The sequence below is a fragment of the Syngnathus typhle genome, linkage group LG7 (assembly GCF_033458585.1).
Source record: "Syngnathus typhle isolate RoL2023-S1 ecotype Sweden linkage group LG7, RoL_Styp_1.0, whole genome shotgun sequence".
Taxonomy (NCBI): domain Eukaryota; kingdom Metazoa; phylum Chordata; class Actinopteri; order Syngnathiformes; family Syngnathidae; genus Syngnathus; species Syngnathus typhle.
The window spans coordinates 14,284,004-14,310,123 of NC_083744.1; the positions used below are offsets into that span (position 1 = coordinate 14,284,004).

The following is a 26,120-nucleotide window of genomic DNA, read 5'->3' on the forward strand; positions in this document are numbered from 1 at the left end:
AATGAAACACTAAGTATTATTTTATGCTTTGACGTTGTGCTGCTCCTCGTGTTTGACTGACATCGCAACGTTTGTCTCATTTTTTGACTAGAACAGGATCTCAAAGATTGATCAAACTCACACATCACAATGCCAACAAGTTGTCGTCCATTGTTTAATTCCAATCGAGCAACACTGTTAAAGTGATGATATTTAGTATTCATCATGAAACGGGTACTCCGGATGGTCGCTCCACCTGTGTCATGACAACACACACATGTAACTCCAGACGATGAAAGAGTACAAAGTCAAAGCTTCTTACATGAGCAGCTCCACAAAACGAATGTTCTTGTTGAGCCCTTCGATTGCTTTCATTTCTTCTTCGGTGAGTGAAAAATCAAATATCTGGAATGAAAGAGTTGAATCGCCCGTTCAAAGGTGACTTCAATGTCGTCTGTCTTCCAAATGTTGATGATACGTTTTGCATAAGACATGTTTAGGTCAAAGTATTGCTGCCAAGTTTGCACAGACCTGGAAGTTATGTTTGATCCGCTGTGGGTTGAAGCTCTTGGGAATGACCACCACTCCTCGTTGGACGTTGAAGCGCAGAGCCACCTGAGCGCTGCTCTTGTTGTACTTCTTCCCGATGGACACGAGCAGCTCGTCCTCCAACATGGGAGGACATTTCAGATTGACCCTGTTTTAGAAAATGCAGCTCACAAAAGACGCAGAATCGGTCGAAAACAAAACAAGCGAGGGATGACGACCAGCTTTTCTCCACTCATGTTCATATTTGTGCTGGCAATAAAACATCTCTCCACATACCACGATGCATCTCTGGAGGAACCGAGCGGACAGTAGCCGACAATAACAATGTCATTTTGACGACAATAGTCCAGAAGTTTGGGCTGTGTGAAGTAAGGATGACATTCCACCTGGCCAACAAGACACAGGTTGGTTTTTCTGAATGAGCAGAGAAGTCCAACTTCAATAACGTGAAACAGAAAAAAAAAAAAAAAAGATTATTTTTGTAGCACCTGATTTGATACGGGCTTGTGCTTGAGGCCGGGTTTGTTGAGAATCAATTCGAGTTGTCTGCGGTTGAAGTTGGACACTCCCAGAGATTTGACAAGGCCTGCGTCTACACACGCCTCTAAAGCCTAAACAGGAAATAATCAATACCAACTGATAGAACTTCTGAAGAGGAATATACATACACATTCTGAACATGAATTAATGCAAGGTAACAATAATTAAATGAACTCGATTCAATACCTCCCAAGTGGCACAAAGATCTGTGTGGTGGTAGATGTACTTTCCATTCTGGTCTTTGGGATAGAAATCATTCCCGGGCTGAAAAGCGATCAAAGGCCTTTTACCATTGTATTGGTTCTTTTTGATTGCGCAGGTAATGCAGTGACTTTCGGCATGCATTCAAAGGCACGTGTGCTCGCAACCTTAAAGGCCATTGGAAGTTCGATAATGTAGAGATCCACATAGTCCAGTTTTAGTGCCTTCAGGGTCTTCTCCAAAGTTGGTCTCACTAGCTTTGGTGGATGAAAGGTATTCCAAAGCTGGAAAATTACATGACATACATAACATGTTTTGATGAGAAAAAAAATTAACAGCATGTACTAAAATTACCTTGCCGCAGTAAAAGATGTCCTCTCTTCTCACAGTTCCATCGGCAATCTTTTCCCTGATGGCTTGTCCCACCTCATGCTCATTAAAATACACCAAAGCTCCATCAAAGTGCCTGTAGCCCACATCGATGGCCTGCTTGACACAATCCAAAGCTATTCCTTTTGGTGTCTAGGTGGAGAGGGAGAAAAAAGGAACATTTGAGAGCTTCTGGCTTGTTAGCAAAAATCCAAACACCCAGCTGTCCTCACCGTCCGAGGGTCTCCGTATGTGCCCAATCCCAGCAACGGGATTTGGTTCCCATCTCTGAGAGCAATCCTGTGGTTCTCTGCAGTCAGGTTCATTGTCTTGCTTGCTCGTGCGTGTCCATTAAGACGTGCGCAGTTCTAGCCCCTAAAAGTCGATTGAGTGCGGGCGGACGAACTTTGAACCCTACCTTGAACTCCCGTGTGCTTGTTTGCACACACGATAAGGTTGAACTTTATTGGTGCTTACGCAGTGAAAATGTTGATAGCGTGTTATAGCTGGGAAATACGCTCTCTAGTGGCTATGGGGAGTAGACGAATTAATTCACATTCTTGTACAATTTGTCTTTCAAGACTTGGATCATAATTTCACTCGTTGAGGGCTTGAAAATAAAAGCGGCGGAGTCGCAGCCAACACTTGCTAAAACCATGTAATGGTATCTCCCCAGTCAGGTTGTTTAGTCTAGCTCAGAGTATGTTTTTGTTCCGACTCAAAGAAGAACACTGACGTGGAAACAAAACCAAAAATAAAGATGGGACCAAGCTGTTCTCACCGTGTGAAGCAACAAAGTGATGCTCTATTAATCTGATTTTAGTGAGACATGTATGCTTGTAAATTTGGTCCAGATCGTATATCGGATCGCAAGTGTGTCATGTTTAACCAGTGGAAAGTTTACGAGCCCTCTCTGTTGTCTGACACAATTTGCAGTTCTACGACGGAAAACAAATCCAAGCGGTACCATCTGCCTGCGAAGTTTCATACTTGTATTATCCCCCCCTTTCGAAATACTGGAGCTAAGTGACAATAAGAGGCTGCTTTTTATAAAGAGAAGCGAACAAAAAAGAACTATGCTGCCACAGACGCGCACATCAGGTTCATATTTGGTAAATGCGCAATATGATGTCGGGCTACTTTTTATTACTTGAGCAACAATTGTTCGAGCCATTTAGGGTTTGCTTGAATGTGGTAACATTTTCTGTTTATCACTCTCAATATGCGCCAAAAGTGGAATTAAAACACCAGGAAACTATCGATCATCACGAGTGACATAAGACATAGTCGTCAGCCATATTTGTTTGCATTAAAATGCAGTTATTTTATGCATTTAATATTTGTCAAGATAATCGTCAAATTAATCGATAATCGGTATTTTTTATCATCAAAAATCGTCATCGGCAAACCGGTCGGGCCCTTCCCTCTAATTTTTTTTTTTATAACACCAATTATGTTCAGGCAGGATGCGGACTGAGTTTTGTGTAAAACGCAAACGCTGACGTTGCAGTTTCTCCGTGTGAAATTGGCTCAAGGTAGACGCAATTATTACACGCCAGTATCATCAAAAGAAATGTAATAATACTCCCACATAGTAGTTTCACATCAGACCCTTGAGGACAAAAACACCAGCTATCCAAACACCGCAAATCTGGCAAAAGTTGATTTGACGTCAACGTCTGCTTTGTAAACAGCAATTTAACGCCTCGTTCCCTTTCTAACAAGTTCCCCCTCAAGTGTTTGCGCAACACCACCGGGGGGGTCTTTGCTATCGGCCGACTGACACAAACGTGGCAAGACAAGCTTTGTTGAGCTTCAAAGCGACGCCGGCGCACCCCCGCCGGCCAGATCGACGCTGTTTGAATGCGACCTCGGCCGATTTCCTCCGGCCAGGAGCTCGGAGGTCAGCTCACCCTGCTGATTTCTGGCTAGATTGCGAGCTAACAGGCACGCAAAGTTGCTCCAAATGATGGAAGCCTGGCACTCATGTGCTGCATCTCATTTACAATACCGATGTGACTCTGAAGCCTCTTGAGGAAAAGATAAGATTAGGAATCGGGATGGGCTTTGTTGTTAAGGTCACATAAGGTCCATCACATCCTTTGGGACTGCTCGATGAGGTTTTTTTTTTGCTGCTATTTGCGGCGTCCCGATATCAAAACCTGAGTGAGATGTCGAGAGCGGCGGCAGAGACATGTGGCTGCGATTAGCCGATCGCCCGCCCGGCCTCTCGCTGTCACAGTTCCCAGAGCCAGTCGAGCAGGCTGATTGAATTTGCAGAGGGCCAGTAGTTGGTACAAAATGTTTAAAATGTGGCTGAGCAATTCTATTTTCCCCCTGCTGCCAGATCCTGGCGTGCATGTGTGAGTGCACGTGCGAATCGTTTCACCATTTTTGGGCTTGATACTTTGTTACGTGTGCCATATTTACTTTGCTACAGCTGCAGATTTCAATAAATAGAAGGAAAAGTGAGCAGCGTCAGGCTTGCTACTACTTCTGTTGTGTCACGATTATTTTTTTAGGAGAAGGTTGAGGGGAAAAAAAGAAGGGGAGGGGGACGCAACACTGCAACAAAGTGGAAACTGTCATGTTTAGTATCAAGAGCTAGCACAGCAGCAATAAAATAATAAGTGACTTTTATTTTGCTTATTTATTATTTTAATCAGCAACCACTTTACAGAACAAAGAAAATCCATACGATTTTTGCCGATTTTCTTTTTTCAAGGGGGTTGTGGTGGCAGCGTTTGGATGCTATTACTTTTGTCTTATGTTGTGTTAATGCAAAAAAATAAAAATCAACAATTAAAATCAACTATTAGCTACTATTACTACTATTAAAGTTGTCAGGCTCTAGTTAGCATTTGTGTTTATTTTTGTCATTTGCTAAAGCTGTGTAAACATAAAGGTGACACGATAATGAATTTAGTCAACCAATGAGTGAGCAGACATGATACAAGAAATGAATTTCTCAATGAATAAATATGTACTTGAATTAGTGATGATTATTAGTAAATAGCGTGTAGTGTGTATCTCTAACTTGCAAAAAAGATACGTCTGAGAGCAGTAGGGGGCGCCCCGCCCCGGATGAAGCAAAAGTTCCTGTCTTTTTTTTTTTTTACCCTAACTCCCAACCGCAGAAGATATAAGTAGATTTTCGGATATCTATCTTATTTGTGTATTGATTTTTTCTGATGACATTTTAGTCATTCATCATGAGCTACTTTAGCATTTGAGTTATGTTGCTTTGAAAGATATCACAGCAGGTATTCAATTACGACATTCATGCAGTCATAGCAATGCAATGTTACGCAGCAGTTTCCCGGCGTTGAAGAAGAGAGGAGAGGAGTGGTGGAGTGGGTGTTTGGGTCCAGCCCGCTTGCATGTAGTCATTCAGTAGACGCTCACTCCTGCAGACAGACACGACTGCTCTGCATCACCCTGCATCTTTTTTTTTTTCCATCGTAAAAGAAGCACAAGCATTTATTGTTTCAATTTGAACTTTATTTTTAAAACCACCTGAATATTTCTTGAGTGGCTTTCTCCTTCTCACCTCATGGGGCTGTGGATTGCTGTGCTCACTTCGTTGCTGGGAGTCGTCCTGGGTCAAGGTAAGTTTCATTCAAAGTTTCCAACTGATGCTTCACTTTTTTGGGGAGGGATTTACAATGCAATGAGAGTTTTGATAAACATTTTTCAGGGGTGGGCAGCAACTTGCATCCATCAATCCATCCTTTTTCTAAATGGCTTATAGGCATGTATTTTCAAATGATATTTTTGCTCACATTTTTGTTTGCTTCTTTCCATTATGAGAGACTGTTTAAACTACAAAATGAGGACATCTTTATTTTATCAATAAAAACTTTCAAAAATCAAAACAACTCCCATCATCAAAATGTGATGAAGATGCCAGAACTTTTTTTTTTTTTTTAAGTGTGACGCAGGTGCAAATTTTATCGTTGAGTCAATCCATTTTTTTATATCTGTAATAAGATGCTGAATGTGATCTACATCACTGACTTAATTTATTCATGTATTATGTCAACATGTTTTTGTTTATTTGCATTTTGGGTAAAGTGTTATGATTGCAAAAAGTTAATCAGTGGTCTAGACAGGGATGAGTAAGTAATTTATATGGGAGCTCATCAAGGAATGACGCGTCTGGCAAACGAGCACATGGGGCCACTTTCACAGTCGGGGAAATGTGAGATGAGATGTGGCTTTAGGGGGCACCAAATCCTCCTTTCGGGAAACTTGTGTTTGAGCATTTTAAACTTTGAGAAGGATTTTTTTCAGAAAATTGTATTTGTAGTCTGGCAGCAACAATGGACGCCTTGGACACTTGCTAGAACATCTCCAACATTGGAATTTCGATGGACAAAACATTTTTAAACGGCATTGTATCGGCAGTTCCTCCACTAATAGATGGATGGACGGCTTACAATGTCTGCCTGTTGGATGTCGGTGCTCCAGTGGTCTCATTAAGTCTTGTTTACATGAGGCGTCTAGACAAAGTCCAACCCTGCCAAAAGAAAAAAGAACAGCCCCGCATGGCTCGTCTGATTCGAGATGGAAATCAGCCGACAATACATTACGACAGCAGCGCGTCTGCTTTGCCTCGTTCTGATAAAAAAAAAAAAAAAAAAAAGGGGCTACTTCTGTTCTTTCAATTTCGGGGTTTAAGCGTCCGAGACAGCGGTGGTCTTGGAATGCCAACTATGACTATAATTTGGAAAACACTTACAGTGGCCCCTGGTGGGAAAGATAATTGGATTAGTTTTTCTTCTTCTTCTAGTCGGCATAATGAACGGCCCTCCTCCTTGGATGTCAACTCCGAATGGAAATCATTTTAATTACCGTTTGATAGATTTTGCTTGGCAGACTACAAAACTTCTACACTACCTTTTTTGTCTGCTGCAGGGTTTTCCACGCAGAAATTATAAAACATATTAGATGAATACAAAACATTTCAGTATTTCATTTCTTTTTGACAGGCACAAATTGAAAAAGCTTACTACCCGCCAATGTGTTCATTCCAAGATCTTTTATGGGCTTCTTACAGCTTATTGTTCAGCTTGCTAATGTAATGTTTTGCTTGACTTTTACTGCTTTGCGCGACGTTTGTAGGACGTTAAAATCAGCGTTGTCCGAGTAAAAGCTGCGCGTTAAGCACCGAATGACAAAGTGAGAGGTCAAAAAAGGGCCGTCGTTACTACAGAGGTGACGCTTGTGATGGACCCCACTACTAGTAGCTAGCTAGTTGAGCAACAAGCTATTACTCTTATTAATCATCTTGCATCATCTTTTGAAATGTTTGCCACTAAGGCACCCGTGTCAAACTCAAGGCCCGGGGGCCAGATTCGGCCCGCCACATCATTTTATGTGGCCCGCAAAATTAAAATCACAAGTGTCAACTCAATGTTTCTTGCTAAAATACCAAAATTCTAAATTGTCTTTCCTTTTAATAACAATGAGATATATGCAACATTTCTTTTTTGCTATAATCCCAATTTCAAAACAAATTGAAAAATTATGTTGTATGTATGTGATCATATCCACACACATTCATTCTATTTAAGTCATCAATAGCCCCACGTGGGAATCCATAACTCCGATGTGGCCCGCAACAAAAAATGAGTTTGACACCTTTGCACTAAGGGGTACACGGTATAAATTGGGCTCACAGTATAGAATAAGGCTCGTACTGATTCATCCGGATCATGTACCGAGGTCGTACGGGCATCTGTTTCCGACAGTCGGCCATCTTACCTGTATAAGTAATTGTTCGTTAATGAGTTGCTGAATGGTGCTCACTCTAAATGTTCCTCCAGGTTTTAGCAGTAAATGTTCCTCCAAGCTGTGAGCTCATTTTGATGAATGCACACACAAAAATCCAGCTCCCCCTCTCGGGACAAAGCTTTAAATCCACGACAACAAGAGTGCTGCTCTTCCAGAGACTTGTCGTCCTCCCTACCTGACCTGACTTATTATCTGTGACCAGACATCATAAAGCACTCATCAACGTGTCTCCGGACAGATGAACTCTTTCACAAGCACTATTCCCGGTATTTCAACACGTGCAAGCAGTCTCACAACAGGTCTTTTTGAGAATTACAGAGTAACTCTCTTGAGGGGGGCTTATTGTTTAACAATTTGGTGCACTGGTCAGTGTTTAAAGCAGCAGACAGGAGTATGTCGAGTCTCTCTGCCAAAATGTGGAATAGTTTTGGCAGAGCAGCTCGATACACTTACGCAATTACGCAAAGCACCGGCAAGAGAATGATTGCGATGGATGATTGTCGACTGGACCGCAGGATGTCCATAGTGGCTCGACAACCCAAATTCTGGTGGATCTAAACATTATAGATGTGCGCCGTTGTGGGCATGAACACAGCCCACTTGATTCCTCTCATTTTGTTTAAATCCGGTGCATGAGAAGCACACTGTTCATCCTTCACATGGCACTAGACAAAACTGTGAAGTGGCCACTTGGAGACCACCGTCCAGCTCCATCGTTCTTGTCCATATGTGCTCAGTAAGCTCTGTGATGCCCTTAAAATTGGATCATCCATACGAAAAAGTCTATCTGTTCCCATGTTAAGGAGTTCCGCAGATCTCTATAGAAGACTGCTGCAAAGATGGCCAGAACCGTGCCAACGATAACCAAGCCTGTTCCACTCTGCCGCTCATCTCCGAGTCCCCAACGTGCAGGTAAACCTGAGCTCCGCTGCTTCTTCTGATCGATACGATCTATTTTTTATTATCCCGGAAGATATATCTGCAGGCTTTTAAAATCAACTTGCTTTGCCTTGCTCTCTTAAGTGTGCAGCCACATCACTTCCTTCCTGCAAGCTAACAATGATGAGTTAATAACATGTGTGGTAGTAACCTGAGGCCAACACGCCACCTTAAGTGATCTGAAAATTTGTCTTAATTATAGAGGGGAAAATGGGCAGAGGTTTGTGAGGGGGGAGGAGGCACTAGAATGGGGTGAGGGGGTGATTACAACCTCAGGAAATACCTCGGAGGTGAAACCCAGCGTGGATGGAGGATGGAGTAACAGGAACTCGGAGGTGAAGAAAGGGTGAGGACACTGTTGTGCCCTTAAAAGGCTGTTAACGTGGAGGTGCATTTATGTGGGCGGTTAAGCTCCTTTTCTTGTAAAAGCCCACAGAGATCCACAGGCAAAGTTCACTAATCACGACGAGACAATCTGTTTGCGAGGGAGGTAGACAAGAAACTTGGTCATTAGCTTTACATCTCCCCAAACGAATGTTTGTATGGATATTGTTGGAAGAGAAAATCTTTCCACCGAGTCAAAAAGCATTCTCTCGCTTGGTTCAGCCTTCCAGCTCGTCCTGTCTTTTGCATCTTCTGCTCCGATGCTAGCTTATCGCCCCTCACCACATCCATAAATCTCCTCTTCGGTCTTCTTTGCCTCTGATCTGGCATCTCCATTTCCAGAATGCTTTTATATTGGATGAATACGGTCCTGAAATGTCCATACGTGATCAACTCTACTCGGTTTATGGATTGGTTTGGTATTCCAAAACTGCTGGAAACTTGGCAAACCAGGCTGGATTGAACAATCGCATGGGATTGTGACACTAAGGGATTGCAAAAACTTGCGTTAACTTCCTCATTGTCTTTCCATTAATTTCCATGGAAAGTTTCCCGAATCATGGCACCACTTTGCCTCAAGTGATGTAACTGACTCCAATCTTTTGGAAACTGTTAGTCATCCCGTCCAATGATTTGCAGGAAGAAACAATGTTTATGTGGAAGTGCTTGGCTCGGGCGCGCTGTTATAACAAGACGGATGCTTCTAAAAAGCCGTGATGAGTAAGGACATGCAGAGGTGGATTCAGGAAAGGATTTGGTTGACGTCTTGATCGTTGATGTTTTGAGACGACGGTTCTTTATCCTAACAGGACCGTGCAGGAGCAGTGCTGCGTCGCAGTGCTTGAAGACAACATGTGCACCACCGGCATTACTGTAGCCAAAGACCAAGGAGCATGCGATTCCTTGTTCTCCAACACCTGTGAGACCAAGACCACCAAGGTTTGTGCATTCAGGGTTTCAAAGGTATTTAGGTATCACTCGAAACATGTTCAGTCAGCTTCAAATAAATCTCGACATTTTTTTACAGACATATAAACTCGATTTCAAGCATTTGTATGAGGTGGATACAATTGGAAATTCATAGCAGCACGAGCAGGATTGTCCTGACTTTCTAGCGCAGCATGCATGAGCTAGCTTACAGACTCAAGCAAAACGGACTTTAACTTTTAACTTTAAAAATGTTATTTTATCCTTGACTAAATCAGCATCTCTGGTTAGTACGATGTATCTTATAAAAAGTTTTTAAATTCTTGTCACGTGACTAGATGATCGTAAACAGCTCCAAAAGAAATTGTAGTTTCGAGGCTTGGAGCTGTTTGGAGAGGCATTAAGGGTTAATAATGAGTCTTGGTTTAGAAATGATGCCAAATACACAAAATGCCAATCTCTTTCCGTAATACCACACATTGTTGGATTGTGGTTTTTACACTATTTTGTAAAACGGTGATGTGATAGCGGTGGTATTGAGACTCTGCAATCCACAAAACACACCTAATGACCAGATTGCTAATGACTCATGGATTAAGCCTTCAACTAGAAAGAATGATCTCAACTCATCTTGACTTAATAGCAGTTTTCTGTCTGACACTCAGTTTGGTTTGTTGTCTGTCTGGCACGACACAATAAATGTGGGTCACAATGACATTCAGCACAACGTCCTAACGAAGATGCATTGGCAAGCACATCGTCCAGTGACAAGTCTCGTCATGCTCGTTTCCCCCCAGTATCTTGAGCTCTATTAGTCTTGAACGTGCTTGTATCTGTTTTGTGCGACTGTCAGATGTGTTGCGACTGCTGCCTCCTGGGCAAGACGGGCCAGGAACAGGGACTCCCATGTGACCACAGCCTGTCTTTAGGCTACCAGTGTGGCCTGGTGTATCGTGCCTGCTGCGTGGACGCGGTGCCTAACAATCAGACGGTGCCCACGGTGCAGACTGAATGTGGGTACAAGAAAATGCATGTCAACTAAAGAAGTACAAATCTAACATTGCACTATACTGCTCTCTAGTGGACGTAAAGTGTCATTGCCGTGAAGTGAAGCTTCACTCTTGTCTGGGAAGGGTTTATCTCAATAATATGCTAAAGTACATGCTTTTTATTGATATAGTTGATTTAAGTATATTAAGTATATTTTTTTTATCCCATGAAAACATTACTGTACATCTTAAATGTTTGTGAGTTTTATTGAAAAATACGTTTTATGCTTAGGAAAGTATTTTTTTTCAGAATCTGTGTTTGACTAGGGCCTCTAGGTACTAAATAAAAATGCTTGAACTCTCGCAGTGCCGAACAAAGACGGAACCACGGACACTGGAAACAAGCCGGTCTTGAATGATCCGTGCAATGGTGAAGTATACAATCATTTCAATATTTTTAAACAACTGGATGGACTAATGGAATATCATCGACTGTTTTTTTTTTTTTAGGTAAATGCGCTCAGAATTGTGAGAGTAATGATACCTGTGGCTGCTTCAAAGGCTACAAACTGAAGCCAGATGGAAAGACCTGTGAGGGTAAGAAGTTTTTTTTTTTTTAATATATGAAGCTTGTTTTTAAAAAAATGGACAAACGGTCTGGATTAGACTTTAATTTTTAATCAAATTTTTTTTTTTAAATTAGTTTAGCTCCTCCACTGAGCTCAACATAGGTGCTAAGATGCCGCTAGTTGTTTTATTTCTTCCACCACCTAATCAGCATTTCAAAGTTCCTCCCTCTATGAATCACACAGACATTAACGAGTGTTTGCTGGGCGCCAGCAACTGCCGAGTGGGCGAGCGCTGCATCAACACCGAGGGTTCCTTCCGCTGCCAGAGAGAAGTCAGCTGCGGAACCGGCTACGAACTGACCGATAACAACAACTGCAAAGGTCCGTCGTGCGCACAGGGGTTTATTTGTCCGTGTTGCGTGGACGCTTGTACTAAATATTTATCTCCGCAGATATCAACGAATGCGAGGCAGGCATCCATAACTGCGGCCCGGAGTTTGAATGCCAAAACACCCAGGGTTCATTCCGTTGTCTTCCCAAGGTCAAATGTGGTGCTGGTTTTATTCAGGATGCACTGGGAAACTGCATTGGTGAGTGTTATGTTCTACTGAATTATACAAATAATGTCATAATAACAATAACATTAAGAGGGTGATAGGTCACTTGAATGGTGGTTTATGACCGTAATGTCATATGTGTATGTCGCAGATATCAATGAATGTGTCAGCCAGACGGCCCCATGCCAAAGGGGTCAGGTTTGCATCAACACATCGGGCTCGTACATCTGCCAGAGGAACTCCGTCAACTGCGGGAGGGGCTACCACCTCAACGATGACGGCACACGTTGCATCGGTACGACCGTCACTGCGTACTAAGACTGGAATGGACGAGTTTGGCTTTGTTTGCGAAGCAATCTTTTAGCTGCTTCAATTTGCTTTTGTACGTTTAAGACATTGACGAGTGCAAAGGCCCCGAAACGGTGTGCTCGGGTCACGGCTGCATCAACACAATGGGCTCCTACCACTGCCAGTGCGACAGCGGCTACAACTTCAACAGCATAAGTCGCCTCTGTGAAGGTAAGCAGGAAGAGATGACAAGCAAGTTGCGCGCCAGTCAAAGTCACACCATGACATGCGGTTCTGTTGTAGATCTTAACGAATGCAGGCACTACCCCGGACGCCTCTGCGCACACAAGTGTGACAACACACCGGGCTCCTACAAATGCAGCTGCACCACTGGCTTCAAGCTGTCCAGGGATGGCAGGAACTGCGATGGTAGTGAAATCTATTTATTTATTCGAGACTTTCATGGCTATGCTAAATTGCAAATATGCTAAATAATCAACTTTGTCGATGCCGGATGTGTCTGCATTTTTGTCTTGGTAGATTTAAACGAGTGCGAGAGTAACCCGTGCAGTCAAGAATGCGCCAACGTGTACGGCTCATACCAGTGTTACTGTCGCCGTGGTTACCAGCTCAGTGACACCGACGGGGTGACGTGTGAAGGTAAAAATTTGTACACCTGCCGTATTCAGGGCATTTCAAATGTTTTGCTTGAAACATAGACATCGACGAATGCGCCCTGCCCACCGGAGGCCACATCTGCTCGTACCGCTGCCACAACACCCCCGGAAGCTTCCACTGCTCCTGCCCCGTTAGCGGCTACACCCTAGCAGCCAACGGGCGCAGCTGCCAAGGTCATTCAAGCAAACATACACGAGAAAAGAGGTCACGGTAACGATCCATCCAGCTTTTAATCATTTTGAATCATTTTCTCCTAGATATTGATGAATGCGTGGCAGGGACACACACATGCGTAGAGAACCAAACTTGCTTCAACGTGCAGGGCGGATTCCGTTGCCTGTCTTTTGAATGTCCAAACAACTACCGCCGGGTCGGGGATACGTAAGTGAACAAAGTTTGAATTTTCGTTCTGAAAGGGTATTTTGTGCCTTTAAAGTTTAACTTGATAATTTTTAACATTACCCACATATTTAGATGTTTGAGAGTCCTGACTACGAGTGGCTAATGTGAGTTGGCGGATGGTGCACAAAATACCATTATATGTATATACCATAGGTGTTAAACTCAAGGCCCGGGGGGGCCAGATACGGCCCGCCTCATCATTTTACGTGGCCCGCGAAAACAAATTTTGCTTTTACTTAAATTACAAAATGTCTTCATTTAAAAAAAAAAACGGAGATATTGCTTGCAATTTTTATTACCATTTGTCTTTTCAAAATATTCTAAAATAACTAGATTAGCATTTTTAGCATTTAGCCAACATTATACAAGTAATCATGGTTTATTTGCAATTTGTATGATTTATTATTAGGTCTACAGAGCATGATTTCCGTTCGACATTTTTCATGCATAATGTCAATGCAATCTAATCACCACGAGTCTGTTGTCATCAGTCATGAACCTGCATGAGCTCACCTTGAACCCGCTCTCAGGTGCAAGGCTGCCCACCACTGCATGCCATGCACGGCACATTTTATTCACATTGTTTCTTTTTCTCTCTCTGCTTGTTCTGTCTATCCTTCCTCGTGCCCCCCACCTCTCTCTCTCTTCACAGTCGATGTGAACGCTTGCTTTGCAATGAGTCTGTCGAGTGCCTGGCCATGCCGCTGAGAATAACCTACTACCATCTCACCTTCCCTACCAACATCCCCGTCTTCACCAACATCTTCCGCATGGGCCCCTCCCACACGGTGCCGGGCGACGACATCCGCATCGCCGTCACCTCGGGCAACGAGGGCGGTTTCTTCAAGGCCGAGCAAGTCGCCGGCGGCGGCATCTTGTCCGTGGCGAGGCTTTTCAACGGCCCGCAGGACTTTGAGCTCTCCGTGGAGCTGGGCCTGCGTCGCTACGGCACGCTCAGCACGTACTTGGCCAAAGTGTTGGTTTTCGTCACTGAGAACGAGCCCCGCGTCGTTTACAATCCGGACCTCGAATAAAGAGGGTAGCTCGCTCGGGAGGTCTTATCTTTACTAAGCTGTCGTCAGAGAATGAAGTCATTTCCTTCAATTTAAGTAGTCTTGATTTTACAAGAATAGAGTTGTAAATTACCACCCCAAAAGGCCTTTATTGAATAATGGTCATAGTTTGCAGAGAAAACACTTATTTTACAAGAAGAAGATCATAGTTTTAATTTTATGGCAGAAAAATAATCATTTCTAATAGTTTAAGAAATATGAGGGTATAAATGGTTATAAACAGATAATATAGTTGAATTCTTATCCCCCTCGGCCCAAAAGTGATTTTGCCATTAGTTTTATTCCTAAATTTTCTTAAAGTTAAAGGGAATGATGATTGTGAAAATATTAGAAGGAAAGAATAACATAACTAAGCAATCATTTTCCCAAAAAGTATTAAAACATTTATGTGCACAACAATAGCCTACAATTGTATATTTTGCTGCCTATATAATTCTTAAATAGTGGGTCCTATTGAATGTATGATGTCGGAGGCAGGGCACAGAGATAGCAGCTAGGTGGCGCACTAAGTTAGGGTAAATCCTAAAAGCAAGATGGCCTGTTTAGTCTTCAATATGGAGTGCTTTGACTATTGGTCCCATGTTAAAAGTCTGATGATTTATAGTACTTGATTCTTTTTTTATGTGTTGGCTGAGCAGTTTTGTAATAAAACAGACATAAGGCAAGTAAAACGCGCTCCTTTGTGATGACGTCGGATTAAATTAAACACAGCAAAGCAACCACGCCAAATCACACAGACACAATTCATCAAGTGAAAATACATTGTAAAAATACATATAGCTATATTAACAGTCACACGGGACTGCATTATTTTGGATTTTTCAGATGCCATCCTAAAATCTTAATGAACTGTCCAGGCAAAATGTGAACATTCTTATCTGTCATTTAAGCATATAAACACAAGTGAACACTCGTTAAAATTGAGGATGGGTAATAATAAATATGACACATTTTTAACAGTCACCGAAGTTCAACATGAAACTAATTGACGTAAACTTTAAATCACAGAGTATTGTTCGTATTCAACCGTAACAATCGTTGCTTGGCTACCGAGACATTGATGTTAGTATCATGAGTCCTCCTGCAAGCATTTTGCTTTGTATGTTAGCATTAAAGCTATTGGACTTTTGCAAGACAAAGTTGTGTTGCTTGATTAAATACATGTAATTATCTTTACATTTAGCTTCACAGTAAAATTTAAGCGGGAGTGCTATACAACAGTTTGAAGCTTCTTTTTTGAAAAATTGTTCACCAGCTACTTGTGAAATGTGTCCATTTAAGGCATATTTTGACTGAAAAACAATTTAGTCGAAGTTTGAAAGTTCTGGACTTACACTGTACATATACAGTAAATGTGGCTTAGAAAAAGTGTAAATTCAGATGCCGTTACGCATCACGTCCTTGTTTCCGAACAGGGGCACGGGATATCCCTAAAATAAAAAGCTAGTGGTGCACGGGACATTTTTTATTTTTATTTAATGTCTTCCGTTTTGACTTTTGAGTTATAGGACTCTGGGATCTGGACAATTTGCGGTCCAGCAACATCGCTGCGCTCCAAATGAATGATGCCCTGCCGTGTTTGTGTTGGGACGTTATCAAGTTAGCAGCTATAAATAATAATTACCAAAAATAATAAAAAAGGCCTGAGGCTTGACCAGAGGAGTTCCGTCCAAGAAAGTCTTGTTTTTCTTTCTGGTCTGCAAGTATCGGGGGGGTTTCCACGTAAAGATCGGGAACACTCATACAAAAGCACGTTAGCATCCGCATGTGGACAAACAGACGTAAAGTCGTTAAAAAGACGCTGAAATTAGCCCGCTCGCCTGAATTTGACCGTGCATGCGTAAAAGGGCGGTTCATCCTCGGTCATTATCTTCTCATCAATTCATCTCGCCACCTCAAAAGAGCTTCCACAGCGTTCTCCAGAGAGCCCCGCTCGGGTCTCGCTGCAGCTCAACCCGTGTTGGTGTAAAAGGCAAGAACATTTTGTGGGTTTGGCACGGACTGTAGCAAAACTTGGAACCGGCCGCTAATTGCTAATTACAAGCCCCTACCCGCTGGTGGCTGGCTGTCTTGTCCAGGGGCTTTTGAATCAAGTTCTCCATGAAAAACCAGCCCAACCCAGTCCAGACCAACCTGAACCGGCCTAAACCTACGGGGCCATAAGTCCCCTAAAGAGAAACGCACATTCACGGATCATAACTCACGATATTGCACCTCATACAGCAACTTGGTTGCTTTCATAAGCCAATACGCAGTGGAAATATTTTTGATTGTAAGGTCATGTATTCGAGACCTCGCTTTCTTCCTTCGCAAAGCGTTAGCATTAGCAGTGCACCGTATTTAAACTTGCGAGGTAGACTCTTCGAGTATATATGAAAACCGTCTACACACATATAATTCAACACATTTAACTTTTTAAATGACTATTAAATACCATTTACATTACAAATACATTTTTCAATATGTTTTTTTTCCACAAAGATATCCCCAGCACTACTTCAGGTGGCATTAGCTTCGAGGCACTCTATCCCAATCCGACCTGTCACTGATTAGGCTGTGAAATAAACAAACCTTTAAATAATAGGATGAGAGCCACATTTGGAGAGAGGCCGGGGAGTTGTCTGTCACAATTTGGGAGGCTTTCGAAACATTCCCTTGGCCCATAAATCTTCCCAGAGAGATTAGAGGGATGTGAAGCCGGGGATGCCCCCAAGATTCCAAATATTCTCGTGGATGATTCTTTGCGAGTGTCATCATTCATCTCCTGCTTGAGTGGATCGATGGCAGCATGAGTTTCTTAAATGCGCTTTATTCCGTATGTGATGCTGCATTAAGTAACCATATTAGAATTGTGAAACAAAATATATCCCGGCAAATTATGGAGGGATTTGTATTTCAAGTATATTTCTTCTGAAATAGAATTTGAAGTAATTTGTTTCAAACTAATATGAACTGACATGGTTGGATAAAATAAAATTCTGCAATTTTTTTGACAGCCAGAAGAATAAAAAAATAAGTCAACGCCTGTTGAGAATGTAAACTTATTTCAGTCAAATTTTGGTCAAAATGTTCGACTTTAGATGTATTCGTGCGGTTCAATATTTGTTTCGACCTCCAGATCGTCACGACTGGAACGCTCTGACCCGGTACGGTGCGTCAAGTCCTGCCAGCCTAACAACGTGGCCTGCATCCTGGATGACACGCACTCCGTGTCCTACACCTTCATCTCTCTACCCACCTTCCGAGAGTTTACCAGGCCCGAGGGTACGCACCGCTCCAACTTTTAATTGTTGGTTTAAGGCTCGCCATGAATTGAACGACGCATCCGAAAGTTACTGAACTGTAGCGCAGCATGCATCTAGTTTTCACGAGTAGATTCAAAACTAAAATCAACACCAACCCCAATAAGAAACAAACAAATCATGTTTTTTGTTAGCTTAGCATAGCAATTTTGAAATTTGAACCCGACAAAAAGCTTGAGTCACTGTTGTCATGACTAATATTTTATTTTTCCCCTGACTGCCAATCATTGAAGCGCTTTTGCTACAAAGTCACTGTTCCATAATTCTTAGGCATGCATGTTTGCGTTACATGTTATCTTGGCTTGAAATAAGGAACCAGTGCAATCACTGGCATACCACGTCACCCAGCAATTGGCCTGCATGTGGACTCTGTTTATGAGTGTGTTAACATGAGAGGGAAACTTGTCATTGCTCATAAACTACAAGTGGGGATGAGCTGGAGGCCCTTAGAGCCTTGCTGCGACCTTTCAGTAATAGACCCAAATGTTTTTTTCCCTCCGTGGCCACAGAGATCGTTTTCCTAAGAACCACCGTGCCGGCTTACGGCTCCTACCGCCTGGGCAGCTACGATGTCAAGTTCACCATCCTGGAGGGCAACCTGGACGACACATTTGACGTTATCAAGCGGGTGGAGAATGGAGTTTATGTGGGTGAGTGTCATGTGTTGTAACTATTCACAACGGATTGTGCAGTTACAGACGAATCTCCAAAGTGGAATTCAATCAGGAAGATCCACGCCGGCTTTTGTGGTTATAATTTACTACCAATTGATATTTTCTGAGAAGACTTCTATTTTGAGTTCTTTTCATTTCAATGTTACCAATTTATTACAAAAAAAAGTCCCCCAAAAAAGCAAGACCCGTTTTAGTCCTTTAGCTGGTGTCGTTGATTGCTTGAAATTTGGACAACTTTTGGAATGTTTTCCATCGTATTTTGTTGAAATCCAACCCTTGTGCCAATTGAGAAGGGACAAAAGTAAATGTGACTTTAAGTGCATGTGACACAGGTTGTTACGGTCACTGCAGTGTGGCGGCATCGTGTATCTGTCATCACGGTCGCGTGGCCATGAGAGTGTCCTCGTAGCGACTGGGGAAGTGAGTCGACAAAGGCCGGTTTTTATGTTTCACCAAATATTTGGCATCGCAGCCTCGTGGTTCAAATGGAGCAAAGTGGCTCACCCTTCGCCCTTTTGCCTTTCACCATCCAAAAATTTACTAGAATAATGAATTGCAGATTTGAGATTGATTTTGATGCACTTTAGGGATGTTGTGTTGTTGGAGGCCACGCTCATCTTTTATTTTGCCATCTGTTAAAGCGAGCCGCGGCCTCTTAAGGACGGCGCTGCTATGAAGCCAAGGATGACACATTGCTAGGAACATTGTTTGTTTTGCTTTGTGTGCTCAGTTGCACGCCCCGGGTAGCAAAGGGTCTTCCTCCCCTTGATGGATGGATGGAGGGACGGCCTGTCAGCATGCACATCTGTCTTGAGAGAATGTGACTGGTTCAGGCTCTATTGTGGCTGCACACAACTATGTATGTGTCTTGTACACTTGTGAAGAAACAGATGTGCGCTAACTGACTCAAGACAGAGTCCTGTATTACCAGCAGTGAAGTAGGACTTTTAGTTTTACGGCTCCCCCTACAGGCGTTATGGTGAACCTTTACAATAGTTCAGTTTTGATACTTTCCGACTCTTTGGGGCCACCGTACTTTACGTTGAATGTTTAGCAACTCACGTGCCGGATTAACTTGTGTCATTGCGAGTCTTTTCTACCCGCTACAAAAGGTGCTAACCACCTGCTTGCTCACATGCTAACTGGCTTCTTGTTGCCGTCTAAAAGGCCTTCTCACCACCTTGCTTGGTGTGTCAGTGTGTCGCACCGCTCATTAGAGACAGGAAGTGAAATAACGACAGTGATGTGTTCAATGAATCGTGGCATGGTAGAGTGTAGTTATAGCTAGCTAGCTGGCTGGCTAACTGTACGTTGCAGTGGTAGAAATGAGTCAAGTAATTAGAAGTGATTCAACAGATACACACTTATCCAAGTGCATTACTCTGCCACAAAAGAAATCTCCACAACTGAGTGCTCCACAGTCACTCATACACACATGTATAACATGCAAGTATTTGAAAATAAATCTCTGATTTCACTTAACAGGGTATTTAATGTCAAGACTATAATCAGGTCAAGAAGGCTTTTATTACTTCCGAGTTGTATTTTCTCCCAAAATTTGGATAACATTTAGTTTTTATGAGCTGCAACTCTCTTAACGGCATCGTCTTTTCGGGATGCGATAATCTCTACAACGCGAAAGGTTTTGATTCAATAGACAAGGGAAATTGCAGGGGGAAAAGAAAATAGATGCGCAAAAGAAATAATCTTCCGCACTTAGCTTGATGTGGTTGGATGTATCGTTCCGTTTCCCCCAAGCGAGGCCTCAGTGTCTCGCCGAACATTAGAGCACTTAAAGTGACGACCACATAAAAGGCCTGATTGTGCGGGGCCCCCGTCGGACGCTTATTGAATGCAGCTCTAGCATGTTGACAGCAGTTGCCCATCACGAAGGATCGAATGGATGTAGCTTTGATTTAGCGAGCTGGCACTTGGTAGGTTACGTAAGCACTCCATGAGACTCATTGACGTGTCGCTTGAGGAAGCTGAGTTTCCAGTATCTCCAGTGTCTTGTTGGGGGGTGGAGCGTTGCAGACTTTGAGGCTCCGCTAATGAACAAGTGCATGAAATCAAGCTTACTTCATTTGTTATTTTTGGATCCTTCTTAGTTTCTACGAAAGGAGCTGATTCGGAATTCCCAGGATTCATCGCTAACGTAAAACGGGGCTTCGATTTTCTGTTCTGCTCACTTGCTTAAAACAAGTCAGCTGCGCGCACGCGTTGGATGTCGGCGCGGCAGCGGCGCTCTTCCGGAGCCCTCCATCATCCATCACTGGCTCTCCCTGCGCTGTCGCTTTGGGATGATGACCCTGACATCTGTACAAACACAAAAGGCCCTTCAGCTTTTAGAAACACTTAACAACACCCATGACAACCGCGGAATAGGACTCAACCACACAAAAACCGTTCAGGTGAACGCAATGCTGATCCAGCTCAAAGTGGATTTCCCAAGGCTGGCTCATGGACCTTTACAGCTCAATTTATTGTTGGCTGTTTTGCAGTACAGTCAACCTCCAAACTCTGCAATATAAAGAAACATATTTGCTTTGTGCTTCTGCTAAGCATTTGGCCTTGGCAGAGGTTTGACTTGTTAGCTTGTGCTTGTACTCTCCGCTACTGCCTTGTTTCTACGCTCATCTATTCCGGTCTGTAAGATCATTCCTACTGCCAAGATCCCTGGCCCGTCATACTTGGAAAGACAAACAGTGGAGGAAGGCATTATTCATACTAACAGTGGATTAGGAGCATGTTTGCACAGAGTTGATGATGGGATGATTGACAGTAAGTGGTTGGCCACCCTTGACCTCCCCGGGAGGCCCCCTACAATAACTCTGTGAGGGGCCTTAGTAGCTCACAGAGAGGGCAGTAAACCACACAGACACACCTGAGCTCCCACTAATCCTCCTCTCGTCGGGGCCGGTCTCTCCAAATTGCAGAGTAAAAATAGAATCCCCAGAGCGGTATTTAGACATATTCTACCGTATAAGCACATATTTGAGCGCTGCCTGTAATATTCACATAATGGTGGACGGGGATGCTGACTCAGAAGTACAGGATTTAATAATCAACCGTGGAAATATAGTGCTCAGGTGTAGAACCTTTGGGAGATTTGGGACCTTACTAAATCAGACCTTGGGTGTTTGTTCTTCATGTCTGGATCCGGTCGCTGAACTTCTTTCCCTCTGAGAATTGGTTCCTTAAGTGAAAACCCGAAGCACCCGGCTGTCATGTCTGATGGTTTAGTGTCTTACACAGAATGTCTTTCATACATTTTGGGGATCAGCGTCGCGCTCAAGTTCTGGCCAAGTATTCTTTCAGCAAGATTTTATCCATCAATCAAAGATGTGTGGAGGGTCATTTGCACCAGAACGAGTCCATTTTCATCCTCTTCATCATGAGTGAACCCAAGCAAAGCCAAACAGGGGAGGTTAGTCATTCCTGGAATGACTCCTCTTCATGAGTAATTATTTGTAATGGAAGGGCTTGTATGTATCATTACTCAACCGCTGCGTTTTAATTTTTTTTTTTTTTCCTCAATGCAGGAAGTCTTGGAAGGGACAATGCAACGTTTGTACTCTTTTGAGGCAAAAGTGGCACTGCACATTTATCAAGCCACAGTAAAATTCCCTTCATTTTTGCAATGCAAGTGGGAATGTACATGTGCGGTTTCGGAAGCTACGCGGAGATGAAACGGGGCTAGCCATACGGCGGCGGCGCTGGCAGCCGGCAAAACGGACGGCGAGGTGAATGAAAAGGGAAGCGGACAGTTTGTCTCTGTGCAGGTAGTCGGCAGCGTCCGGTGGAATGTGAGCCTCCTGTGTGAGACATAACTACTTCAGAGCGGCTGGAAATTGCGGCGCAGACTCGCGGTCGCTCTGATGAGGAGTCGAGGACAGCCGCGAAGATAAGGCGCGGTAACTCGACCTATTCTGCGTGTCGTTTCGGGTATGAATCATGACAAGAAAACGGCCGGCCGGCCCGCCAGAGAGCGCCAAGCTCTGAAGGAATAACCTGTCTGCCTAAACGGAGATTAGCACTGGGCCCTATCCTCCCAACAAGGCAGCCTTTAACAACAAGACAATTCCTCCCTTGGGTGGTCCCTTGACTTCAGCGTAAAGATGAAGTGATAACAAAGCAGATACTTGCATTCAATGTAGTCAGTTACGAGACGTATCGCTCACCGCGTGGCATGGGGTCATTCATCAGGCACATTTTTCTCATTTGATTTACATGTTTAGTTAATCCATTCCTCAAAATGGGGACATTTTCTTCTACGTTGACTCATAATTCTATGAAACTATTTTTATTTGGACACAATTTACTCACTAGTGATTAGGAATGTTCTTTGTAAAGTCGTAATGTGCAGCACAACTTTTAGACTAGATCTAATCAGATGGTGCTGCTGCAGTCTGTGTATATTTCTGAAGACGTATTTATAAAGGCGATGATGATATAAGGCTTGAACCGTGTAGTGAAGTCAAGCTTTCAGCTCATCAGTTTATTTTTTGCACCTCCCCTTGAGGGTCTTTGCTTTTCCAAAGGTCACTTGCAGGGGTACAAAAGTTGCGGTCAAACATAACGGCGCTTGTTTTATCATCTCAGCTGCTGCGGCCCACAAGTGCCAAGAAAAGAAGCGAGCGATTCCCCCACTCGGCTACGTTTGGGTGACGTCACTCCCTAGTGAGCAATGCCGTCCAAAAGTGACATATGGGCCGTTTGAGAGATGTGTAACTCTGACTCACGTTCAATTGAGCTGAAAATATCGCACCGCATACACCAGCCTTTACCCTTCCAGAAAACGAAAAAAAAAAAAAATCCCGCCTCCTCTTTGGAGTGGTCGTGTTTGGACAGCCTGACCTTCCCGTCTGTCCATGTAGTAGGACTTCACTACTCATCCATCCATCCATCCATCCATCCCTAAGGGCCCACTATGTTGAGCTTTACATTACTTTGACAACTTGACTACTGCACAGAAGTACAAAATACATATATCCCAGTTTTGGCTGGTCCGAAGAATTCTGGAAAATTGTATACCACTTTTTGTCTTTGGTGATTTACTTGTTAATTGGAAACTCCTTAAGGCGCCGTATATTCATTCACCTTAATACTAAACCCTGACACAAACCTAAACCATCAAACCCCAAGACTCAACCTGAGACAAACTCTCACACATAGGAACATCACTTTTGCTAACCTTAACCCCTAAATCCTAACCTGAACACCGATCCCCCCTTGGGACATGATATCAATCCCAACCCCAATTGCATGACTTCTACACAGAATCTTTCCGACCATAACATTGCGTGCCTCGACCGGCTTATATGGCCAACAATTTTCTGGATCAAAATTTGATATCTTACTCCATCGTTGGGATTTTTTTTCCTTTTATTTTATAAACGGTTCTGACACTTTGGAAACAACAAAATCTCACTCATGCTACCACGGCAACGTCATTCCAAAACAGAAAAACACGGGGGTAACCCTGGTAGGCATTGGCCCCAATCCACACCGCTCACACTGCTTATCATAGGAATCTTCTGCATTCTTTTGAGTACCCCCAGAACCCCCTGAGCCTCGAGCGAAAAAAAAAGTTTCAGAGTGGTAGAGACAGCAGTTCCGCCAGCTTTGCCTCGTTCTTCCAGTTCAAGATGAATCCCCGGAGGAGTGCCTCCACAGCTGTATCGCGTGACTGCGACCGCTCCCCTCAGTCATACACACATGGGACTCATTTGCCCTGGTGGGCCACAGTGATGGTGCCCCCTCGGGAAGAGAAGAGAGGGGAACAGGAGAGAGAGGAGAAATAGTGTGTGATGGCTTCTGCTGTCAAGCTGCGCCACTCACATAATATTAATTTTACCCATCCTCAGCTATAGGTAAAATAAAAACAAAAAAATGTCCGACTGGTGTTTTGTGCTCTTCGTGAAACGCCCTAAGATGCCACAAGATGATGCCAAAGCCCCGTGTCAAGTGAGAAGTCGTAAAAACACCGGCCAACCATTTTTTTTTAAAAATTAGATATGCAAGTGAACTTTTTCAGATGATTTTCGTCCCGATGACTTGTTTCTAGCCCATTACGTTTCTATAATATAATAAAAGTAATACGTAATATTTGCGTCAGGCAATGGAATTTTTTCCTGATGTAATTTTCAATGCATGGGAAAAATGCGCAAACTTTTATTGGTCGAAACAATGTAGACAGAATTAACAATACTCATGGGCATATATTTGTTATTCTTTAAAAAAAGATGTGTATGTATTTGAGTTCAAGAAAGCAAGAATACTTTATTTTCTTGTCGCTCATTGTTTTTTTACACTTCACAACAAGGCTCGGTCCCTAAACTTGATCTCCATACAGCAAAGTTTCTTCTTGATATAGTAACCCCCCAATTCTCCAGTCGCAACACCACCCACGTTGCCTTTCCTCCTCTTTTCCTCCTCGCCAGGGAGCTCCATTTTCAGCACGGATGGTCCAAACCACGTCAGTCTCGACCGCGCTTACTCGCTCTCCAAACTCCATTCCAGGCAACAATAAAATAAATCAAGATGGCTTCCCCAGCCGACACTTCTTGTCGACACTTGAAATGCGTGAAATGCGCGTTACACAAGTCTTCCAAAGCAACTTCTTCCCTGCACAAACAACAACACAGTGTCTTTGAAGGCCCATGGAAATCATTGGTGCCACCGACTTTGTAAGAACACCTCCACCGTTGCAAAGTTTCCTTGCTAACTTCATTCTGTAACATTACAAGTTTATTTTTGTAATATTGATAATATTACAAACTTATTTGCACACCATAAACATTGTTCTCGAAGCATTGTGGTTATTCTCATTTTATTTGTTTTTGTCTGTTCTAGGAGTCGTCCGGCAGGTCAAGTCGCTGGTCGGCCCGTTGACGACAAGACTCAAACTGTCTATGCGGAACCTGACAGCCCAGGGGGACTCGGGTCAGAACATCATCAACGTTTACGTCTTTGTGTCGGAGTTCTGGTTCTGAGAGTTCCCCTCCCTGAGTTGATTTGCTGTCAACACTGAATACATGGTTAAACGTATCAATGCTTAAGTCAGTGTTGGGGAGGAGGCGAGTTTCAAGCTTTTAATTACTTGTGACAGTTTCTGTGTTGAAACGCTACCAGCTGCCACGCTTTGGTTTGATGACACGCTCAGCCCGAGTCGCACTTCTGTGTTGCATCTGGCAAAACTGAGCTATGGAAGACGAAAGTTTATGCTATCAAAATGAAACAGGAGTCTACACGAGTGAGACATCCAGAACTTAAAAAAATACAGAAAGTGCATGTCTTTGAAAGGCTGTTAATGTTACATTACACACTTTGTTTTGTATATCATTCACTTTCCGCTATGTTGTGTTTGTTTCTTGTTTTTTTTGTCTAAAGAATAAACATTATTTTACATACAGTTTTGCCTCTATGATCTCAACTGTGGCCTTTCTGTGTAAACTTGTTTTCTACCAAATTCTAACAAACAAGTGTTTTTGGAAGAATTGAAGACTCAAAACTGTCCATACGCAAATGGTATGGGTCTTCAGGACGTATCAAGTTTCTCAAGTTCTCCAATATTACTTCCATTCCAGCCTTAAACGGATGATAGGAACAAATGTGCGTGGTGCCCTCGGGGTGACTTCACATCTGAAAACTTTACAGCTTGCGCAATTGTCGGAATTACAACAACAGGAAACTTGATTACGATCGTTCAGACGGGTCAATATTAGCCAACAAACAGAAAGATGCAAACAGTGCTATCTTGGGCCCAGTGGACTTTTTATTCCCAGCGGTCTGTGGAACGTCAGTTTCCATGGTGACATTTGGAACATTCTGTTTGTCTTGGCGCCAAATGATATCTGCCTACCGCCGAAGAGGTGGCTCAACAGCTTGGCCTCCGAGCGCCC

The 26,120-nt window shown here is 43.2% G+C and overlaps 2 protein-coding genes across 3 annotated transcripts; one reads left to right on the forward strand and one right to left on the reverse strand.

Annotated features, from left to right (window-relative positions):
* Positions 1–130: 130 nt before the first annotated feature.
* LOC133156815 (aldo-keto reductase family 1 member D1-like) lies at positions 131–2,397 on the reverse strand. The gene is made up of 9 exons (XM_061282814.1): positions 1,872–2,397; positions 1,624–1,791; positions 1,437–1,553; positions 1,255–1,332; positions 1,017–1,139; positions 805–914; positions 511–676; positions 302–384; positions 131–235 (listed from the first exon to the last, which is right to left on the reverse strand). The coding sequence occupies exons 1-9, from the start codon at positions 1,962–1,964 to the stop codon at positions 193–195; spliced, it is 981 nt and encodes a 326-aa protein (XP_061138798.1). The 5' UTR covers positions 1,965–2,397; the 3' UTR covers positions 131–192.
* A 2,419-nt stretch (positions 2,398–4,816) lies between these two features.
* On the forward strand, positions 4,817–25,630 carry fbln1 (fibulin 1). Of its 2 annotated transcripts, XM_061282812.1 has the most exons (17): positions 4,825–5,246; positions 8,238–8,346; positions 9,567–9,696; positions 10,538–10,697; positions 11,041–11,103; positions 11,184–11,270; positions 11,486–11,623; positions 11,695–11,832; positions 11,951–12,094; positions 12,193–12,318; positions 12,391–12,516; positions 12,628–12,747; positions 12,807–12,938; positions 13,023–13,146; positions 17,359–17,504; positions 18,052–18,192; positions 25,072–25,630. In XM_061282812.1, exons 1-17 carry the CDS (start codon positions 5,192–5,194, stop codon positions 25,209–25,211), a joined length of 2,079 nt encoding a protein of 692 aa, XP_061138796.1. In that variant the 5' UTR covers positions 4,825–5,191; the 3' UTR covers positions 25,212–25,630. The 2 variants fall into 2 exon arrangements, with proteins under 2 accessions (XP_061138797.1, XP_061138796.1); XM_061282813.1 differs by lacking the exons at positions 17,359–17,504; positions 18,052–18,192; positions 25,072–25,630 and adding an exon at positions 13,820–15,379 and having other exon boundaries at positions 4,817–5,246.
* The last annotated feature ends 490 nt before the right edge of the window (positions 25,631–26,120 follow it).